At 46.0% G+C, this 23,786-nt stretch overlaps 1 protein-coding gene across 3 annotated transcripts in view; it reads right to left on the bottom strand.

The window, feature by feature from the left end:
• ARHGAP39 (Rho GTPase activating protein 39) overlaps positions 1 to 22,674 on the bottom strand; it is a 157,201-nt gene extending 134,527 nt beyond the window's left edge. For all 3 annotated transcript variants that reach the window (XM_062570718.1, XM_062570720.1, XM_062570719.1), the window contains exon 1: positions 22,614 to 22,674. In XM_062570718.1, coding sequence (XP_062426702.1) covers positions 22,614 to 22,624 — 11 coding nt within the window. In that variant the 5' untranslated portion in view covers positions 22,625 to 22,674. The remainder of the gene's footprint in view (positions 1 to 22,613) is intronic.
• Between the last annotated feature and the right edge of the window lie 1,112 nt (positions 22,675 to 23,786).

The raw sequence follows: 23,786 nt of genomic DNA, 5'->3' as shown, positions 1-23,786 counted from the left end.
AAACTGTGGCAGTTTGTCTTTCCGGATAAGTGAATTTACCATAACTTTTTATGGAGCTTGAGGGATAATAGTTGTTATTTAGGCACTAAGATGTCATCTTCAGAACTTGCTTCGCCTGTCTTGCATAGTGCAGGTTCCGGGCAGTGCTGGTAACCCACAGTATCTCTTTGCATACACTTCTCAGAGTTCAGTAGAAACAGAAATTTTCCATCAGGTACACATAACTTCTAATGTCTGAACTATTCCGGACATTCTCACAGTAAGTAAAGCAAGTTTATATAAATGTCCATACAGAAAGCCAACAGTCAACTGACACTGGTTACACAAAGGCCACAGTTTCGGTTCTAAGATCTTTAGCAGGAAGCTTATCTAATGCAGAGGCAATCAAAGAATTTACTGCTTAGAAAAACAATGCAATGAAAAATAGGTGTTATCCTTTCATTCTTGGCTGACAAGTGAATAACTCCATAGATCTAAAAGGCAATGCTGGAAAATATCCAAAAAACCCTTCTGAAATCTCGATACAGTCAAAAACATCTACTGCTCTTCTATACTTTCATTAGTCTTGTACCACCTTGGCTTCCAAATTAGATCCTCAACTCATTTTATAGACTCGTTTTCCAAGACACCTAGAAGAACAGATTACCACAAAGGGAAGTTTTTTTTTTTTGTTTTTTTTTTAAAAAGACTATTCAGTTTGCAGTAAAACTAGTTTTCTGCCTTCCACCAAGCAGTGGAAATGGTAAGTGTCAGTGTCAATAGTCTGAATAAGTCACTCTGTAGAACTTCTTTAGAAGTGGCAGCAGCAAGAGACAAACATCTGCAGAAATAGGAGAATTTGACCATAAAGTTACATGCCCAAGAGACCCAAAGTTGAGTCAGAACACATCAGAAGCAGAACATATCTGAAGAGAGATTTAGTCTCCACACAGCAGCATTGCTGTCCAAGCAGATCAATGTTAATCAATAGAGAGTTTTTTTCCCCCTTTAGGTTTAGGAGACTGACTTTCTGCTTCATGGTACAACTTTCCTTTTGGACACCATGTAGGATGCCTCTCAGACTGCAGTCCCAGAGGGATGCACTTGCTAGAGATCATCCTCCAAAAGGTGTCCTCCAGAAACGAACCTTGACACCAGTTGATGTATACTTCTGCCTGCTTACAAGGAGATGGATGCCTTAGCCCGATTTAGGCGAGGAAAGACTGCTTAAAGACACATTTGGGCATGCAGACTGCAGATGCAGTGAACAGGCTCCATCTTCCCACTGACAGAGGCATAAGAGGGTATTTTCCTTCTCTGCAGCCTGCCCTGAATGGAGGAGCTTCTAGGCCAGTCAGCACTGCTCAGCACTGAGGAATGCCCTAAAAGGAGAAACAGCATTTTATCTGTAACCCCAGAAGGCAAGGTAATGAAAGATTCCCTTCCCAGGCATTAATAAGCTGCCAAGTAGAAGCAGCTACTACACCGTTCCATAGTTTTTCTACAAGCACAATGCTCTGAACATTTCTGGCTGTGCAATCTACCCTATAGCAGGTGTAGACTTTTCTGATATGGTCCAATGTTTTGAAAGGAAAACCAGTACTAACCCTTGGTACCATCACAACTGAAACACCATAAACCCAATCACATGTGCTGGGGTGGGAGGTGTCAAAACTAGGCAATAAGCACGCACATCTCCATTCACTGGTTCAAGCTAAGATTTCTGCTGGGTGTAGACTCCATGCAGACAGAAGAGTCCTGCCCAAAGGTGAATACTTCGGCAGCTCTACCTCAATTGAGCCTGTAATCTCCAGGCCTGAAGAACAGACTATTTCAGTTGACTGGGGCAACAAATTTTGAATGACTGATGAGAACCGCCAGACACATCGAATGAAAGCAGAAAGCACTTTCTACACAGCTCCAACCAACACGTTCGCTACGCTCAGTGCCAGTGATTGCTTCAGCCAACATGTCCACTCAGCTCTCTCTAGCCTTTCTGGACATTAATAGCTCAGAGTTGCTTCAGTAAGACCTAGCAGATTGAAATCGAGTCTGCCTGCCAATCTCAAAGTCAACAACCCAGGCTCTTAAAAACCGTGGTCACACAGCCTAAATTATAGCTGAAATGAGACAAGATGAGTGGAGAAGGGGGAAGGAAATTTCTTTAACATCAAGTTTTTTCTGGCACATTTATAATTTATTGCTACTTAGGCTGAAAAATGGCAGTAGTACTGAGTGCCATAACCGGAGGCAAGTGAGAGACATACATTTAGTATAAAACATGCTCATTCCTGGTCATCAGACATGGCTAGAATTTGAAGTGAGGAGACAGGTAGACATCCACTGAGATGCATCCTAAAGCAGCGGCCAAAAAGAGATCCTGCTACTTCTCAATTTTTCTCTTTACACTTGAAAGATGAAAAATTGAGGCACATAGTTGCTTTAAATAGAAATAAAATTTACACACCATTAACATCAGCCAGAGCACAACGTGAGAACCAATAAGCAGCTCTGCTATTGCCCAGCTATTACTCCAAATGCACTCTGTACATCCTCACAAATTTATTTATAAAGTATTTGCTTTTTCCCCTTGTACAATGGACACAGAGCATGACAGTTTTTAATGACAAATCAATAAAGAATGCTCTAAAAAAAAAAAAAATCACATTACAGCAGCATTAGAAATTTTCTTTGACCATGGCTCATGAAATATTGAATATTTTCAATTACTCTTTTTTCCATCCTCCAACTGACATGAGAGTTGAGTTGCAAGTAAAAATCTGTTCCAAACATTTCCACCCTATAAAACAGTTTGAGGTTTTTCTTACCTCCTTCTTTTAATAGGCATGAATCAAAATTTGTGAACAGTAAGTGCATCTAGAAGAGTGGGGGAAGTAAGTGAATCACACAGAACTAGTAGACCAAATTGGAAGATTTGGCATTCAACAACATCTGTACTCAGTTTATCTCAGGGAGTGTGGAGAATATGCATCCCTTAGATATACAGTTAAACACAACAGCTAAACTAGAGTTCCTTCCTCTAATTCGAGCTGATCTGAGCTTAGGGAAGAAAGAATTTCTTCATATCTTCAAGCAGCATGGCTCTGAAAGTTAAACTCAGGTCCTGCTTCCAAGGAGCCTTAAAAACGCTGGTCACAGGATCAGTACAGGCTGCTGCAGAGAAGCAAATGATACACCATGATGCTGGTGTCTCCACTCATTTCATCCCCATCTCATGTTAGTACAGTTGCCTCAGCAAGCTGGATACCCACAAGCACATCTTACCTCTTAAAATAAGTTTTTAAGTTGTAGGCTGTGAAAGGTATGAGAAGAAATTTCAAAGCACTAAGATACAGAAATTTTTTTCTTTCTCTGCAGAGGCTCTTTGGAATCCTTCCCATCCCTTTTCCTCATTTAAGGGACTTGCTTCAAGCTGCCCTACCATCTTATGTCCCAGCTCCTTCAACAAAAGGATTGCTTGGCAGAAAACGCCTAGCAGATGAGATCCCACGCGCTTTGTCATTTCTATTTGTGTCCTGTCACACTTGGATTTTAGCTCGAGTTCTTTGTATCTTTTGATCTCCACATATCAAAAGCATTGCTGCATTAAGACTTCACTATCTTTTGCAGCCAAAAATACCCCAAGTATCTCAACTGCTTCACTCTGAAAGGCAGCACTTAGTCTTTATAAAAGGCTGGAGAACACTTTCATAGGGAGAAAGTAGTGTACAGCTTCAGTTACAAGCAACATCAGGAGAGCTTTGTTTTAATCTTCCTCCTCTGATATTGATCAGCACCTACAACCAAAGCAGTAAGTGCAAAGCCCAGCACATAACAAGCCCTGCTTTGTAGGTTTAAGTCTTATCCATTTTACTTCTGCAATACCGTAACCACTATAGATTGTCAGATGGATTTTCTAAAGCAATAAAGACACTTAACCTTCAAATAATTCCATTCACATTATAGCCTTCTATTTTTCCCCTCCTTGTTCATCCTGGCAAACCCTTCAGTCAAAGCTCAAAAAAAACCCCAAAACAAACAAAAAAATGCCTAGACTGGCACTGCTGCGCATTGCTTCAAGTGTTCATTACACACAGGTTGCTTAATACTATCTTTAAAAAATACCTCCCGTCTTCACATAGCATTGAACTTCTACAAAAAAATGCAGTAAGAAGATTCATAAATAGAAGTTGGATACTATTTCTTTAAGGTCTCTTGCTCTCATTTGCTTTTTCTACCATCTCATCTTTCAGCTTTGAAAGCATATAAAACATTTAAAGGCAAGACTGTCTACAAAACTGTTCATCAGCAAGGTTAGATCAGGGATATCTGCCTCTGCTCTGTGGCATCCTCAGACTACCTTTCTGTTCCTCAGTACAACCAGCCTCTCTTCCCTTGGCAGCTTGCCCGTTAATGCACAGCTTCCGTCTCTCAATTACTTGAGATTAATGACAATACCTCTTCCCAACCTGAAGTTTTCCCTTTGAGTTTTTGGTTATATGAAGCAGACAGAACAGCAATAGCCACAAGGTTTTCAAATAGTAATGCCAACTGTATCGTTAACAGCAGCTCAGAAGAAAGGGCAAGAGAAGTGCCTAGAGCACAGCTAGTTCTAGCAGAATGCCAGCCATGTGACAAAGCGGAGAGGAGCACAGGGGACTAACCTTGGCATTTCATCTAGCACAACGGAATAAAGTTGGCCATGTTCCTTGTGCTCCCTCACGTAGAAGGAGGCAGCTGCTCAGAAGGAAGCAAGCAGCGGTGTCAATTTTTCAACATGTGCTGCTGCCTGCTTGGACAGCTTTCCTTGATATGCAAAGTATGGGAACCTTCTAATATTTAGCTGAATTCCTCTACAGTCTTGGTGTTTTGCTTAGAAAGCAGTCTTTTGCATTATTTCGAAGCTATGTAGGTAAACAGTATGGCCTCCTTCAAGGTAGGATGGTTAGCAAGTTAGATGAGTTAGCATGTTTATCCAACTATTTAAATACTTGCACTTTGTGCAAGTCAGATTATTTCACATCACAATTAATTCTAACTATCCAGTCACCCATGCCAACCTCCAGCTAAAGCTTGCAGTCTTCAGGGGCACAGCAACAGAAAAGCAGACTACAACACAGCACCATTCCCCTTGATGCTGCTCCCTTCAGTCTCTCCGACGGTTGTATACGCTAACTGTAGAAAGCGGTATTTTGAGTAAGCTGATCTTCAATAATCCCCCCCACACACTACTCATGTTCACCCTTCTAATCTTGTCAGTGTTGGTACCAATATATAAGCTGTTCTTGATCCCTGCAGTGTCTATGGTACTTTTTAGTGATCCAAAACAAGCATTATATTTGCATTTCTGTTACTATGTCCAATAATTGCCGCTACTCCAAGAGACCCACACAAGACTCTTGCCTACAAAAAGTGTCTAGTCCAGTCTAGATCCCACTAAAGGCAAATCTCCAAAGTAGCACTTCTTACAGTGGGGTATTTGTGTACTGTCTAACTTAATATCATAGAAGACATTTAATTGCATGACTTCCCAGGACAAGTAGAGCTAAAAATGGAAGGCACATTAACTCTCTCTATATTTCCCTTGAATTAACTAAGTTACCATCGCATCCAAATGACTTTATCCAGAGGTTCATTAAACAGGTAGATGCATTTAATGCAATGGCATTAAATACAAATGCCATTTAGGAAGCCAATAGTCACAGAGGAATTAAAGTCCTGTCTTTCTCTGCACTGCAACCAGTTAAAACTTTCTTCTGCTCCCTCACCATGACTCCAGTGTCGGTGCTCCACTTCGTTCCTCATCACTATCAAAAAGCCTCTATGCCCCTCTCAGCACGCAAATTTAATGTGTAGCCTAGAGCATCACCTCCTTCCTTCACATTCAGTTTTCCTCTTGCTAGTTTATGTCCTTCTCTATTAACATTTCAGTTATGCCCTTTTCCTCCACCACATTTCTGCATTGCCAGTTACGCTCATCTTCCTGGTATACCATATTATCCTACTAAAGTACCTATATACAAATGATAAAGGGCTTAAGTCATTTTTTGCTCATTTCTTTATCTTCCACTTGCTGCCCCCTCACCTTTATCTGATCTTTGGGGTTTACATAGTCCCCCCCGACACACACACTACCTGGATATTTGTGCCTTTATTACTACAGAACTCAGGAAGCCTGAGGTTAGAAAGGACCTCTGCAGAGCATCTACTCCAACTCCCCTGCTCAAGCAGCGGCATCTAGAGCACCTTGCACATGATTGTGTCCAGGCCCGTTCTCAGTCTCTCCAGAGAAGATGACTCCACAGCCTCTCTGGGCAACCTCTTCCACGCCTCTGGCACTCGCACAGCAAAGAACTGCTTCCTTACATTCAGGGGCAACTTCCTCTACTTCACTTTGTGCCCGTTCCCTCTTCTCCTGTCGCTATGCACCACTGGAAACAGTCCGGCCACATCCCCTTGACACCCTCCCTTCAGATACTTAGACGCATTGAAAAGATCCCCTCTGAGTCCGCTCTGCTCCAGGCTAAACAGGACCAGCTCTCGCAGACTCTCCTCAGAAGAGACACCAGAGAAACCAGACTTGGCACCACAGAGCACAACCCTCCGCGCTCTGCCTTTCAGACACTCGCTTCTCAGGACACCTCACTGTCCGCTCATCTAACCCACACTTCTTGAGCTTGCCTGGGAGCATGTTAGGGGAGACAGTGTCAAAAGCCTTGCTCAAGTCAAGGCAGACAACACCCCCTGCTCTCCCCTCACCTTCCCAGCCACTCACTCCATCACACAAGGCTATCCGATTGCTTGAGCCTGACCGCCCCTTGGGGAATCCAGGCGGACTACTCCTGAGCACCTTCTTTTCCTCCAGCAGGAGCTCTCCCATCACCTGTCCAGGCATGGAGGGCACGCTGCCTGGCCTGACGTTTCCGGCATCCTCCCTCGGGCTCCTTCTCAAGACGCCAGGGACACTGGCTTTCTCCCAGGCCTCAGGCACCTCTCCTGTTCTCCACGACCTTTCAAAGAGGATGGAGAGGGGCCTAGGAAGAACATCCGCTCTAGCCCTTAGAAATCATGCCTGCCTCCTATCAGGGCCCAAGGATTTGTGGGCATCAAATTTCCCTAAATAATCTCTAACTCAGTCCTCCTTAACCAAGGTAACATCTTCCTTTCTTCAGACTTTCTCCTGTCTCCAGGCTCTGGGATTTCTTTACTTCCTTAGCAGTAAAGACTGAAGCAAAGAAGGCATTCAATAACTCTGCCTTCTCTGTATCCTTTATCAACAGGGCACCCGTCCGATTCAGGAGGGGGCCTACATTGTCCCCAGTCTTCCTCTTGCTACCAATATATTTGAAGAAGCCCTTCTTATCCTTGACATCCCTTGCCAGATTTAATTCTGAATTGGCCTTAGCCTTCCTCGTCGCATCCATGTATACTCTGACAACGTTTTTACATCCCTCCCAAGTGGTCTATCCCTTTTCCCACATTCTGTACATTTGCTTCTTCTGTTTGAGTTTTGCCAGAAGTTCTTTGCTCATCCATGCAGATCTCTTCCCCCTTTGCTTAACTTCTTACTCATAGAGATGCACTGCTCTTGAAGTTGGAGGTAGTGATTCTTGAATATTGAGCACCTCTTGGACACTGCCCTTCCTTCTAGGGCCTGAACCCATGGAAGTCTTTAGCCTTTTCAGGAACCTACTTGGAAGTTTGTTCTCCTGAAGTCTAGGATTACGATCCTACTTATTGCCCTTCTTCCTCTACACAGGATCCTGGACTCCATCTTACGATCACTGCAGCCAAGGCTGTCCCCAGCCATCACATTCAGCCTCCAACTAGTCCTTCTTTGTTTGTTAGTACCAGGTCGAGCAGCATATCTCGTCATTCCTCCTCCACCACCTGTGTCACAAAGTTATCACCAGTGCTCTTCAGGAACATCCTGAAGTTGTGCCTAGTTTGTGCCTAGCTGTGTTGAATTTCCAGCAAATATCAGAGTGGTTGATGTCCCCCATCATAACTAGGGCTTTGGATCATGAGGCTACTTCCAGCTGTTTGTAGAAGGCCTCATCGACTTCCCCTTCCTGATCAAGTGGCCTGTAGTAAATACCCATAACAACATTACCTATGTTAGCCTGCCCTTTAATCCTTATCCATAAGCTCTCGACTGGCTCTTCACCTACTCCAGGCAGAGCTTGATGCATTCCAGTTACTCCTCATGTAGACAGCAACTCCACGACCTCACCTTCCTGGCCTGTCTTTCCTAAAAAGCACATAGCCATCCATGACTGCATTCCACTCATGCAAACTATTTCACCATGTTTCTGTAATTGCAGTGAGATCATGGTCCTGCGACCGCACAGATTTCTAATTCTTCCTGTTTATTCCCCATGCTGCATGCATTGGTATACAGGCATTTCAGAGGTAACCAAAAGCATGCAGGTTTCCAAGGAAGGGTGCAAGAGGATTCTCTGTAGCCATGTTCCATATGCACTTCTCTGGCTGCAGGCACCCGCTGGAGGCATCCCAACTTGAGCTGTGTTTTGCTGACTGTCCAGTCTCTATAACCCTCTCCTTCCTCGATCTTTCCTAGTTTAAAGCTCTGCCAGCCTAATTCCCTCCTAGAGATGTATTAAAAGAATGTAATTACATGACCCCAAAGCTAGTAGGTCACTCATCTCAGCAAGGAATACTACCAGAGTCAAAATAGGTTCAAAACTTCATGCAGCCTTAGTTCTTACCAAGTTAACACCAGTTAAAAATCACCACCAGAAAACTAGCTCAAACAGTGACAGTTTACCTTATAAAATACAATGGACTAAGGACAGATGTTCTTGGAGTTTCCACAGTCCAGTACAGTTTTTAATTAGCTGTCCTTGATCACTGTAGTTAACTGGATTTTTTTCTTAGAGTAGCCAATTCCTCCCTTTCCTGGGGAGAGGGCTCATTTCATAATATGACTTGCGATACCAAGAAGTGGAATATACACTGACTATTTTTAATGAGTGCTATAGACCAAGTTACCTTGTCCATAAATTCATTACACCTGCTAGCTTGTGTCCAAACTAGGAAAGAAAAGGAATCTCTCCTCTCCTTGGAGGAGCTGTGCCTTTGCCTCCCACAAAGCCAGCCTTTGAAAGACAAAAGATAACCAGCCTTCTCATAGCTCCAGGATAAAGATCTTCCAGGAGTTTGTACTCACAGAAGAGCATGGCAATTATATTTCAGCAAAATGTAGGATTAAGATAGCACTTAGGGAATGGGAAAAATAAAGGCTACTTAGCAATATTTAAGATACAGATACTTATACTATTGAGATATTCACCTCAAAGGTATTTAAGCTCATGCACTACCAGTTCAAACTATATATATAGGACACTAAGATCACCAAAAATGCTAACTTCTCTTTGTTGTCCTGCCAGAACCCAGTCCATTTTACAAGCAAGGCCACCACCTGCAAAACGCCCTTTGCAGCCACTTAAAGTCACAGCCCCAGGGCTGCCATTGCCACAATCTCCTAGACAGAGAAAACAGAGTCCACTGTTGGGAGACAGGATCCCATGCTCGTAGACCTTTGCTCCAACGTGGTATAACCAACCTTATGTCAGCTTCTTTCTCCCACAAATTCATGCCTTAGACCAGGTCTAGAGAACAGTAGATCTCAGGCATTGTCCATGCAGAGGTGTGGGAATCTGCAGCTAAGAAGCAGGGCAGCTAGTCCTGCCCAGACACTAACTAATCCCCAGCTTTCAAGAGCTGGCGATTGTGCTCCTTGCTCTGGGCAGTCAGTTGGTCAGTATGGTACCAAATAGCATTTAAGAGCTTGCACTGGGGAGTTTTAAGACCTCCATTAAGCATTTCTACAATAGCAAAAATTCACCTGATACAGCTGTGTTTTTTTCAGGGTTATGATATACTGTAATATACTGCAACTGGAGCAAGCTGCATGCCATAATTATACAAACACACTAGGAGAGCACACTAGTTTTCATTCATTTCAGTTTAGGTATCTTAGTGTGGTCTCTCTCTTAGCAACTTGTTCAACAGATTACCAGAAGACTTCTAGCCTTACAACTTTTTGGCTTAATCATTTGATCTCCCTTTGAAAACACTTAAGATGCATCTAAATCAAGCAAATCGAAACATCCTATTCCCCCCCCCCCCCAAAACCAAACTCTTCCATGCTGACACTGTAACCCCAGCGCAGCTGGACCGAACAAGAACATACCTCAGATATTCTTAAATTTATGGTCAAATCCTTGAGTGCAATGCATTCAAGAAGTCTCTCTGAATTCAGTAGAAAACTCATGCTTCCATTCAGAACTAAAAGTCACAACCTACTGTTCTGACTCTGAAGCTGTCAATATACACTGAAGAATCAAGGAAAAATATTCTAGAGCTACAATAACATTTCAATAAAAGAAGATTCTGCTACTAGGCAAGATCCCAGTAGCCACGTAAAATTAAGCTGAATGACTGGAGACAAGATTAAAGTAGCTACATGACAGTCTGCTTCCTGCCATATACATGCCAAAGCCAATAGCCCACCTCGGGATGTGATCTGAAAAATCTGATACAATCTTGAGATTTAAATGATTTCTTCCATATAAGGGAAGTTTGAAATGCACAAGAAAAGAGAAAGCAAGCGTTCATATCATAGTTATAAGGATGGAGGGAGACATAAAAGAGCTGTTGATAACCTTTAATTACTTCTGTGCACAGATTTGCACTTTCCCACCATCCTCTGCGTGTCCCATTTCCCAGCTTGCAAGGTCTCCAAAACAGAATGAAATCATAAAGCTCCAGGACGTCTGTGCTCTCATCATGGCACCAGCATATTAAATACACCTGATATATATTTCATAGCCTTTCCCTTTCACTCCTCAGTTTTCCCAATTTTGGTATTCTGCATCTTTCATTTTGGCGCAAGTCAACAACTGAGGGCATCGAAACCAAAGTCTCAGCAGTGGGAGCTGAATCAGAGAAGGATTTCTCTTAAGCTAAAGCTATTTAGCTTTGAAACCAACTTGTAGCATCTAACCTTATGGTGCCAAAATGAAATATTCTCATCTCAGGTTTGACTGTCCAGGCAGCTATATGTCTGCAGCTCTCTACACTAATACAAAGCAAGTATGGTCCCATTCTGAAACTTCACTTTGTTCTCGTTAACTATTGGTACGGTGCTTTGAAGCATGCAGTTATGAGATATAACACCTATAAAGCAATTCTGCTCAACTAATACAAATATGTAGGTATTCTTGCTAAATGGTACCCCAAAAGGTTGCTTTCTCCCTAGTTAAAAGTCTTAATGAAAGCTATTTTCACTACATAGAGGAAAATCTAAAAGTGTGCTTACAGGTAATACTGTTTAAATGTGTTCTAGCCAGGAGTATGCCAAAAGTACATACACAGATTTTTATATTTTCCCTATTGCTAAAAGAGCAGACATCTCAGTACTCAGATGGCCTACAGACCTTCTCCATTTGCTTACAAGATACACTGATTCACTACAGAAACACGCTCAAGGAACATAGGCAGATAACACCTGCACTACTGCATGGGCGAAAGCTGAAAAGCTCATCCATATTCAGGCAGGCTCAAGCAAGACTGTTCACAAAACCACTGCAGCCAAAATGGATAGTCACCACCCATAAACTCTAGCCACACATTCCTTCATGTTTTGAAGGACCACTTCTAACCAGCCTTGATTTTGACACTCAGAAGTATGCATACCAGCATCAGCCAGGGGAAACGAGGCAGTCGCAGTGAGACTAATATAACCTGTGGCTGACAGATCGGGATCAGATGCTTCCTACACAGAGAAGGATCACAGAGGGTGCTGCTGCCAAACCTGTTCCTCCTGCACACCAAGCCTGATGCAAACCCTTGGCTGAAACCAGCCTCCTGTTTGAAGAACTGTCTTTACCAAAGACAAACTGGATTGGTGGGGGGGAGACAACAAAACCACCCTGTTTTTCCCCACTGCATTATCCTATACTCCTGCTGTAGTCTTCTCCACACAAGCATTCTTCAACTTCATCCTGTGCTCTATTTTAAGTTTGCAAACAGTCAACCTCATACCCAGACCTGACTTATCATCCTCCAATATAAGAACCTATTTCTTGATACTGTTGAGACAAACGAGGGCTACTCTTGTTAGGACTCTTACCTCAGCTTGAAAGCCCATCCCACAGTACAGGGAAAAATGGGAAAGGGAGCTTGTGGTAGAGAATGAGACTTCTTTGGGTCACAGTAGCTACCTAGCACTACTTCTGATCATTATCCACCGAGAGAGCCACCACCACTAAAAGTAGAAGCAATGCAGATATGCATGCACTTACCAAGAAGCAAGTTATTCTTAAGAAAAACTCTAACGATCAAAGTTGCTGAATCTCTAGAATGGATTTTAAGGCAGGCATTGGCTTTAAAGCCCTATTCAACACATTCAGAATGAGCCTTCTCTTCCTACAGAATCTATTTCTGCCTCTATTTGTAAGAGAAAGTCCTGTCCACACACCTTTCTCCCATCTGGCTCATGAAAAAAGGTGCATTGTTTAGGCAAGCTTAAGTATGATAAAAAAATAATTACTGCAGAGGCACTTGTCATAGGTTGATGTTCTAGACACATTATTTACCTTGAACAAAAATCCATAGAACTTATTTCTAAAGAATACCTAAGACACAAAACATTTAAAATTGTTCTTTAAAATATAGGAGATTTTTTTTTGGGGGGGGGGTGAGGATATACTTTTCAAACACATGCTCCACCCTACTTTCATATAGGAGACAATATACCACACTGAACAGTCACGCTACAATACAGATTACTAAGGTGACATTAAGGAGATGTTAGATACGCACAACTAGAAAGAAAAAAAGAAAAAAGCTTCTAAATGAAAGCAGTGTTGATTTATTCATTTGCAATTTTTCCTTACAGCAGTGCTATTGAGAGCTTTGACAGCTTCAACAGTGTCTCTTCAAAATGGCACAGAAGGTGAAAGAAGGAATCAAAGCTCTCTGCGGCTGGGATTGGGGGAAAGGAAGCCAGTTTCATCTGAAGCTTTTTTAAAAATTAAGAGATTCCTGTACGCTTTTGCTGCCCACTGTTCAATTTTAATCAAGACTCTCAATTAGGACCACGCTCATCATAATCCTCACGTCATCTGCACGGGATAGCATAGGTCATCATAAGAAAGCCCTGTCCAAACCAAACCCACTACGACCCAGAAAACAGCATGATCTTGGCCACCTGAGGCAGAGCCCAAGTCAATCAGCTTTGCTGAAGCTCAGCACCTCCTCATTGGTGTTGCACGACTTCACCAGCAGAGCTGGATTTCAAGAAAAACAGCTCAGAGCCTATGCAGAGCAAACATGCCTGCCTGCAATCTTCTACAGAAATGCACCACTAGGGTCCTTTGCTCAGTCCATCCCACTGCATACTCCTAGAGATCCTTCAAAACAGCAAATCCTGCCCAGGGCAAGGAATCAAAGCAGCACCTTCCCTGGTCTCCCCAGATCCCAGCAGAAAAAGAACTAAATTGTTATATAACAATCTAGGGCTTTGATTTTAAGAGCAGTCATATCACAGCTACTTCACAGCAGGCTTTGTCTAGATGTCAGAAAGTTAAAGGGAAGGGTACCTAGGAGCTTGAGGGGTAAAGAAAGAACTGCTTTTCAGAACAAGCATCAGCATATATTGCCATGAAGGAGAAAGGCAACAAACTCACTGGGAACACTACAGAAAGGACAGGATTCAAATCACTCATACCTCGGTCTGCTTCCCATCTTGGAAAGGAAGGTTACACTAAAAAAAACTTGCTACATGAACGACTCCTTCAGGTGTCCAGCTGCCAATGCCGTGGATATTCTTGGGAGACGATTATCAGCAGTACTAGGTAGCTACTGTGACCTAAGAAACCTCTTGGTCCCCACCCACACACTCCCTTTTGCAATACCCAGAGCAGCGCAGGCTTCCAGGGACAGTGGGAAATAACCTTCTCTTCTCCCCTCACACGCAGCCAGTCTCTGCATAGCAACTGGATTTAACTCCAGCAAGTGCTGAAACATGAGCTCAGCTCAAAAACCCCAAGCAGCAAGTAGCAGAGGTCATGCTTAGTCAAGTAGATGCAAAGCAAGGAAGCAGAGTCCAGCAGCCTCCGCAAACAATTCCCTCTGTGCTCACTTTGCCCAAATCCCACTGCTTTTCTGGGAAGTGGAAGAAAACCACATGCGCCTCGGAGCCGGCTGATTTGGTCAGATGCCTGTATTCAGTGTGTGCACCCTAATCCCTTAACTGCTCTGTTCCAAATGTTGATTTTCTGCCTGGTGTTTTTTGTAATTCTTCCCAAACGTTCCTAACCACATTAAGTGTTGCCAGAGCAAGATGCATTTGTGTTGTTTTATTTATTTATTTTTTTTTAAAGCCCTGAGTGGTTGCAGTGCACGAAGAACATGGAGGGCTCTACAGATTTTTTTCCCACTCCTACCTTTAAGGGGATACAGATTCACAAACGCTCACGTTAAAGGGCGCAAAGAGCCTTATGAGGCAGAACTCCGTAACATGCAGACGGTCAACTTCAGAATGGCAACAGGATTCACAAAGTACTTAAGAGACAGCTTAATTACTAATGAAGCTGATGAAATACCCATGTGTCACTGAAAGCCCTGTGTGCACGCCTTGCTTGACCAGCTTGGGGTACGTTCGTCAACATGAGTAATTAAAAAAAAAAAAAACAGATGTCAAACGCCAGCATACCAAAAACAGGCAAGATGAGCAACTCGAGCAGCATCTTCCCTTTTGAGTCCACGTGTAACTCAGCGCCTTCGCACGCGGCCGGGGACAATGTGTAGCCATCTCAGAGACCACAAGCCATTTGTAGTCTTTAAAGGATTTAGACTCCTTGAAAGAGACTATTTGTCCAAACACCCTGTGGGTAGACTCTAGCAGCTTGAATTCCACCGCTTATCCAAATATATCCTATTGCCCATCCTTCTCTCCAGCCGGAAGTGCCATATTCCGGTCAATAAGTGATTGCACTTTTCTGTCTAACGCAACGATCCCTACCAACTGTGCGTGAAGTGCTCTGAGGCCTTGCAAAAAGTGCGACAGAGATCAATAAAATCATAATACTATATCTCCAATTCAGAGAGTAAGTAACATTTCTAGATGGTAAAGAGCTTGAATTTCCAAACATGCTGCCTGTGGAAGTCATTTACATTCAAGCAGAGCACAGAGCAGAGAGGGAGATCAATAAAAATGCAGTGAGGCAGACAGAGAAATGTCATCACCTCAGGAAGAGGCAGACCGGAAACTGTGACACAAGCCAGAATGGACCAGGCATATGTTTGTTTTCTATGAGGGTTACAACCACAAGGAACGTACCTATCTTGAATTCAGTCATTCCCTGTATTCCTTAACAGTAAAAAGGAAGCAAAGATGACTGCATGGTCAAAACTAGTCAAAAGCCAGAGAGCTAACATCCCACCACCAGTATTACGTGGTACCACCTTTGATACATCAAGGTCCTCATCTCCTCCCACGCGTAGGGTGGGGAATAGCATTCAAGTATGAAAGATGACAAGCTGACATTCACATCTGTGTAGCGTTCACATACAAAAAGGGGGTAAAGCAGTAGTATAACAAGAACAGTTGCAGGACAGGTGCATTATTAGGGAAAAGAAACACTGACACTGCACAGAGCATGGGAATTCACACTGCCCCTCGTCAAGAACGGGGTTGGAAAATGGCTGCAGATTAGGGAGGCTGCAGAGCACCTCCATCCTCAGCATGGTATGGGAGTCAGAAATCTGAAGTTCCAGAGTGCAATGTTACACCTGCACCCAGTGTTTGCTGAGGATTTTGCTCCATTTTACAGTTCCCCGGTGCACAGCACTACCATAAGACAAAGGGCAGCCTGCATGCAAACCATCTTAAGGATACAGGTTCGGTAGCAACTGCCACAAGTCACTACCACCTGTAGCACTGGAAATCCCCCTGTCACCTGTCCTTCCACACCACATTCAAATCCAGATACCACCACCCTCACTCCTTGTGCTCCCCCTTCTCTTCCTTGGAAAGGGCTTTCTTTTTCATCAAATTGTATTTGGAAGTCAGCACTGATGACCTAACTTAGCATTAACCAGAAGTCAAGCAGCTCTGCTGTATGTATACCAAAAACATAACTTCCAATCAACGTTCAATTCAGGAACAAAACCTTCTAGGATCCCACTGTCTGTAAAATACAATAAGCAAAGGCTCCTCACCCTGACAGTCTATTTCAGGCCTCATTTGCTACAAGTTTTATGAGATGTTAATCAACTATTGAAGAATACCACATCTTTCACTGCAGGAGTAGTGGTTTCTGCTCTCTAAATTACACCACTGGGTTACCACACGTCACAGTTAATGAGCCCAGTCTGCCCGTTTGCATCTCCTTCGCATTTATTGCTTAAAAATATTTTAACAATTTGAAAACATCTCTTCCCCCTGCCCTCCATTCTTCATTTGGGAGCATAGAGATGAGGGGATTCATTTGCCTGCAAACTGGCTTGGACAGCATGGAAAGTCAGGGCAATGTATTTGGCTCCCTTAAAAATAAATAAATAAATAAGGGGGGCAACCATGGGAACTGCCTCTTACAGAGGTGTTTGTGAGAACTTTTAACACAAGGAAAATAAGTGCAATTACCAGACCTGTTAAGCCTAGGGAGACAAGGAGGAATGCAGAGGTTTGAGAAACAAGGCACCTCCCATCACAAGAGCACAATGCAGGTCTTGCACTGACAGCCAGGTGGTAAACGGAGAAACCCCCAAAGCTGGCTTTCTTCAAGCACTTTAAGGAATAACTACTGATTTAAAGGGTGTGGTACAGAGAATGCTCTAGTTCCTCCCTTCGCACCTGAAGTAGATTTATCCCTAGCTTGCTTCTTGGCAACCAGAATTAAAAATAGCCAGCCTGGATTAGCTGCAAAATAGAGAAAGTGGGGAAAAAAAAAAGTATTACAGCAGAGAAGAGGTAGAGACTGAAGGAGAGAGGTCTAGGTTCAATGAGTTATCTAGAGCATGTAAGGAAATAATCACTGAAGCAAAAATGCAAGAAGCTGCTGAAGACAGGAATGATAAATTATTTTTTAAACACACTGGAGGGAAGAGGCCACTGCAACATTTTTAATGATCTTAAACAGGAGCCAAAATTAACTTCTTGCTGGTATTCACTGTCTGGGGCAAACATATCCAAAATAAGCATGCCATGAAAATGCATGGGTTGAATGCTGCTGTACAGTGACAGCAGCTATGGTGAAGCCTAAAGATCTTAAACCTAATGATTTATCCACTGCACTAGAGCCAGCCCCCTGAACAGCTCTACCATGCTGTCAGGGAAGTTGCAGTCCTGCTAGCTCTTATATATTTTACTCCTGGAATCAGCCCAGTCACAAGAGAATTTTCTGTTGTATTCAGTGGTTTCGTTTTGGTTTGTGGGTTTTTGTTTAAAGGTTGTTGGGGTTTTTTGTTCTCTTAAAAATTATGTAGGTTCACAAGTTACTAGAGGCATCTAAAACTCGCATCTTTCAGAAGAGGAAAAAAAAACAGAAGTCTTTGGACTTAATATGAAGAGTAGCTTCACAGAATGGCTTGAGAAATGCACGTTACCTGAACCTGTCTTGCATAGAGAGATTGCCTAGACCAAGATACCTACTCCTGACACATTAAGTCAGCAGTCTAGATAAGAGTTTCTCTGTACATAGAATTAATCCAGAAAGATTTGTCCTGAATCGTTGGCTTGACCAGCCTACGTATAGGTAGAGAAGTCAGACCAGAAACTAGCTTTGCTGGCCAAGTATAGATAATGGTCAATTCAGTGGACCTGCATGAATAGAAGCCACAACAGGGCACTGCTGGGACTATCTAAAGCAATTACTTAGCAGGGAGGTTGTTTACACTAACATGCATGGTTTCTAGCACTCAGGACTTCAAATTCCACTAACACTTACCAGGCTGCAATTCCCCAAGTGGTGGCAGGAAACAACAGCACGTAGCTTAAGGGACTTGTTCAAGATCAAAGTAGGACACCCTCCGACCCAGGTACAGACCACCAGATTCACTTAAGCCTCCAAGATAGCTCCTCACACAGCTTTCAAACAAGCACAAAGTTGAAAACTCATTGCCTGAGCACCATCTTATTCTCAGAAGCATTTCAGATCATCAGGCTCACCCATCAGAGAGCAGGTACATAATGCAACAGACTTGCTTCATCTACCTACCAAAGAAAGATAGACTTGGCCCACAAGACACATTTTTGGTGCCTTATCCAGTCCAGGGTGAAATATTTCAGCAAACAAGGCTCTGCCATTTCTCTAGGGAGACGGGTTTCACAATAAAGTTCAGTCTGGCAGGAAGTGCCCAACATGCAGCCTGGATTTCCCTTATCTTACTAGGACCAGCCTAAGGATTTTAGAGACTCAGAGTCCAAATTGTAGGTGGGGTGAAAGATATCACAACCCCAGGGAATAAGGCAGGGTTTCAACTGATGAAAGCCACTGCTCTAAAGGCAGAGATATGCAGAGACAGGTTGTTGGGAGAGCCCCAGCTTTCATCAGTTTTTAATATTAAAGAGGTGGAAGAGCAGCTCTGTAAAGAATCAAGACAGACTAAATGCATCAGGTCCATGAGAGCTGCATCACACTCACGAGGTGCACAGCAGAGCAGCGCTACTGTCAAACTGCCCTGTGCAAGGGTATGTGCTCTGTAGGTCTGACGTGAAACCAATTGCATGTACGTAGCTGTTACTTTTCCACTTTTCAGAAATCAGGTATCTGGAAAAATAAGCAGTTGACACAGAATGTGTGCGTATATGTGTATTTTACAGAGGACCTGGGATTTCATCATGTTACCTAAAGCATCTGGAAAACCTGTAACTAGCTGGTAGGTTGGAGAAGCTTTTTCAGCAGTCAAAGCTAGGCCCTGTACTCTCTGCTGCTTCAAGATGATGCTATCTTACTACTCACACAATTATATCTTACAATTGCAGGTCTGAAATGGCCATGTAGCTTGTGAAGAACAAGCCAGAATGGATATATTTTTAAATCAGAGTAAAAAGCCTGCCCTGTTATCAATACAACCTGTAACATCTCACTATTCTTATGTTGCCAGGTTCGTTAGCTTGCATAAACGCATCTTCATCAATCTTCATAAAGCTGGCTGAGATTACACCCAGCATCACTGTAAAACTTAACAATTGCAGCAGCTGTTTAGGGCTAACCATAAAAGCCACTTAGTGGTTGCAACCAGTGCGGAAAGTGGCTCCTGTCCCAACAGGACAGAGACAGCAAATCACACATGCTCACTGCTTTCGGCATCAGTAAAACTCTTTGGGAAATTAAGCATTAGTCACTATTCAGACAACCATCAGCTGTTCAGGCCCCGAGTAATCTTCCTCTCCTCCTCTGACCCCTCAGTGCTCCCACTAGCAAGATACGGTACCCTGGTAGCATCTCAAAGTACTCAGAAGCAGGGAGCTCTCGGAGAAAAAGAGCCAGTACCCAAATGACACACATTTAACCTACCCTACTACATCTACTCATCCACCTTTCACTCAGTTGCAAGCTAGGAAGCTCTGGGCTCTCGGCCAACTGGCTGCACCTCCTCTCTTGCAAAGCTGTGGGTTACAGGAGACTATGGCATTTCTACTCCTCTTATTAGGATAGTTAATGACCTAGTTTAAGCTATGAAGAGTATACCCAGGAATTACAGTTACAGGCACCTCAGATGAAGTTAACAATAAATCACATGAATTCAGCTGCAAGCATTTCTCAGGCACTCTTATATCAGCAACACAAATTCTACCTGAAGGACAGCAAGTTTGTTCCCTCCCCTCTTTTTAGGCCACTGACTAGACTTGATGTCTTGCTAGCAGCCTTCTTTGAAAAGCTCCTTTGAACCCATCTTCAGCTTCTTTGGAAGAGAGCTGCATGAAGACATATGGCTCACAGACAGGCTAAACCTCGTCTTGTCTTGATCTGCAGCGGGAAGAATACAGTAACTAAAGATTTCAGTGGGAAGTACCTCATCAGCAGCTCCTTAAGCATCAGAACAAAGGGCCTCAACATACGCCTTTCCTCCCAAGGGAAGAGTACCGAAATTCTGTCCCATGGGTATTAGCATAACTCAAGTCATTGAGATTAATATTAGACAGTGATTCAGATTTGAGAGCCATCCCAGGTACTGACGGAATTAGGTGCTCTGCCATCAGCAATTCAAACTCTAGCACAGAGGTAGATTAATTCAAATGTCAGGCAGGGAAGACAGCTCCTGATCAGCTGAGTGCATGTACTGGCTAAGACAGGCAGAAAGAAATCACTGCCTTTGGTGCCGATGAACAAGGATCTGCGAAATCCCTGTGGGCATGGGAGATGTCTACGCTTCCCCTTAAGCGGGCGACGGGGGACACCATGAGCCCCTCCTCTCACACCCACCTGAAGCGAGGGGGAAGAAATAAGTAGCTTCTCACTCAGAAAACAAGACCAAGTGCCAGTCATGGAAAAATACTCAGCAACAGAAGTACAAGAGGCATTTATCAACCAATGTAAGATCAGATCCTGCAGGCGTAAGCCCAGCTAGAGCCAACATCTCACATCCAAAGAATAATTCACATCCGTGAGCACCAAATACAAAGCACTGACAGGCTCCTCCACCCTCCCCAAAGTCAGCAGCGAGACAGTTTTCAGAAACAAGATGATTGAATTTTGAGAGTGTTGGTTCCCCCTAGCACCAAAGAAATTAGCTCTCAACATCACTGCAAATGAAGGCAACAGATTTTCAGCAAGGTGCAATCACACTGTTTTAATGATCATGTGGTATATTAACACTCCGCCGCAGCTACTGCCTGGGCACGCGCTTCATGGAGGAGATCAGTCAACGATCCACGGAAAGCAGCAGAAACGACACCACCGGGTACAAGGGTCTGGTGGGCCAGACGTGCCAAAGCACAGCATCACACTACATTTACTGCTGGTCCAAACAGTCAGAGGCACACCCTGACCCAACCACCTGCTGCTCTCAGGTGCTTGAGAGCTAGCATAAAGCTCCCCAAATTTTATTAATTTTTTTTCTCTCTCTCTCTCTATATATATATATTTAAAGCCCACCCAGCTGCATGTGCCAGGTGAGGTACTGGAGCACAGCAGCTGTGGGTTTATCTGTAGAGGTCATCCAAGGGTTGATTAAACTGGTATCACAAAGGAAAAGGGAAGGAAAAAAAAATCCCATCCTGCAGTTTTTGCAGCCCAAGAATGCAGGTCTCGGAAAGCAGCAGAGCAGCGCACAGCAGAGAGAAAAAACAACCAGCGGCTCGCAACCCGCCGCACACGTGAAATAAATAAAACCCATTCCAGCACAAACACCGCAACTCAGCCCTTTCTCACACACCCGCACGCCCTCCAATACCGGTGCTGCCCCTCGCCCCACAGCCCACCTCCCCGGCCCCGGGCAGCAGCCCCGATCCTCGCCCAGGCCCTTCCCCGGCACCGCTGCCAGCGCATCCCGCTCCCGCATCCACACCCACCCGGACGCCACCCGTCCCCCCCCCCACGCACCCTTCACCCGGCCGCACCTCACACCTCTGCTAAAAAAAAAAAAAAAAAAAAAAAAAAAAAAAAAAATCCCTGCCGCATCCTTGGGGGGGGGGGGGGGGGATCCAGCCCCTCCAAAACCCTCCAGTGCACCCATAGGGGGCAGGGTGTGTGTGTGTGTGCAGGAGGGATCCAGTCCCTCCATTCCCCCCCCCCCCCGTGCACCCATGGGGTGTAGGGGGAGGGATCCAGGCTCTCCAACCCCCCCCCCTTCCCTAGTGCACCTAGGGGGTCAGGGTTGGGGTGTGTGGGGGGAAATCCAGCCCCTCCAAAACCTCCCAGTTCACCCACAGTGGGCAGGGTGGGGATCCAACCCCTCCATGGCCCCCCAGTACACCCATGGGGGGCAGGGCAGGAGGACGACCCAGCCCCTCCACAGCCCCCCCAGCACCCATGGGGGGCAGGGTGGGGACGCAGCCCTCCCTCCTTCCCCCCCCCCCAGTGCACTCACAGGGAGGAGGATGTGGGGGAATCCAGCACCTCTGCAACCCCCCCCAGCACCCCCAGAGCAAGCCGGGTGTAGACTCAGCCCCTCCAACAAACACCCAAAAAGCAGGGTGGGGTTGGGGGGCAGCCCCCCCCCCATTTCCCACAGGGAGCCAGGCGGGTGGACGCACCCCCCCCCACCTCGCCGATGTACCCACGGGGCTCAGGACACCCCCCAACACCTCCACGGGGATCAAGGCGGGGCTCACACCCAGACCCCCCATTTCCAGCACAGGGGCGCTGCCCCCCAACCCCATGCACCGTGTGGGGGAAGGGTGTGGGGGGGGGGGGAGGCAGAGAAGGGCAAGGAGAGGAAAACATCCCCCCCACGCGGCCCCACAGCCCAAGGGGGGCAGAGAAACCTGGGTGGGGGGGGAGGGAGGGGACCCCAGGGGGTCGGACCTCGCCCCCCCCCCATCGCCCCACAGCGGCGGGGCCGGGCCCCGGGTGGGGGTGACCTGGGGGGAGCGGGGGGGAGGGGGGGCAGGGCGGACCCCCCCCTCGAGCGGTGCCGCCCCCCGCCGCGGCTCTCACCTCTCCGCCATGTTCCCGGCGGCGCTACCGCTCGGCCGCGGCGGCGGCCCCGGCGCGGCCGCCCATGGCCCCGGCGGCGGCGCCGCCCGCCGCCCTCACCCCGGCCCGGCTCCCCGCGCGCGCCCGCTCCGCCGCCGCCGACTGAGGCCGCCGCTCGCGCCGCGGCCCCGCCGCGTCCCGCCGTCACCAGCGACAACGGCGCCGCCGCCAATGGGCAGCGCCGCCGGGGGCGGGGCCCGCCCCCGTCGCCCCGCCCCCGTCGCCCCGCCCCCGCCCCCGCCGCGAGGGCTCACGGGAGTAGTAGTTCGCGGCCGCGAACGCCACGCGCATGCGCGTCCCCCCTTCCCCGCCCATTCCCCTCCCCCTTTCCCCACGCTGCACGTGCCTGAGCACGGCCGGGGCCCGCGCGCGCACGTGCCGGCCGGGGTGCGCAAGCGCGTGCTGGAGTAAGGCGGGGGGGGGGGGGGGGCGATGCGGCCCGCGCCTGCGCACTGCGCTGCGCGGGGGAAGCGCGAGCGTGCACACGCGTGTGCACGGCTTGCGTGGGTACAGTGCGCACCTGTGCACGCGTGCTAAGCACAGCACACACTCATAGAGTGGGCGTGTGCACAAATATATATGTACAGTGCACAGGTATGCACAGTGCAGGCGCATGCACACGTGAAAACTGCATGCATGCATATATACTCAGTGTGCATGTGTGCGTGTGCACACGCACATGTACACCCAGTGCACATATGCGTACATATACACAAAGTGCACATGCATATGTGTGCAGGGTGCACCCACATACACATGCAGTGCATGCTTGTGCACCTGCAGCGCACACCTGTACACTGCGCACATGCATGTGCGCACACACACACACACAGTGTGCATGCATGCACGTGCAGCACATTGCACGTGCATGCAGTGCACTCACATACAGATGCATGTGCACATACACAGTACAGAGGCATTTGTACACATACTCCACACCCATGCACGCGTGGCACACCATGCATGTGCACATACCTGTATCTGCAGCGCATGCACAGGCACTCCGTGCACACACAGTGCACAGCCACAAATATGCACGCACAGATGCACTGCATGTGCACACTGACATGCACAGTGCACACGCATGCACAAACACACATGTACATGTAGCAAACAGCACAGCCCTCTGTGCCC

This window comes from Rhea pennata, chromosome 2 (genome assembly GCF_028389875.1).
Source record: "Rhea pennata isolate bPtePen1 chromosome 2, bPtePen1.pri, whole genome shotgun sequence".
NCBI lineage: Eukaryota > Metazoa > Chordata > Aves > Rheiformes > Rheidae > Rhea > Rhea pennata.
The sequence above is the reverse complement of the archived record's forward strand: the minus strand, read 5'-3'. Positions and strand labels throughout refer to the sequence as shown.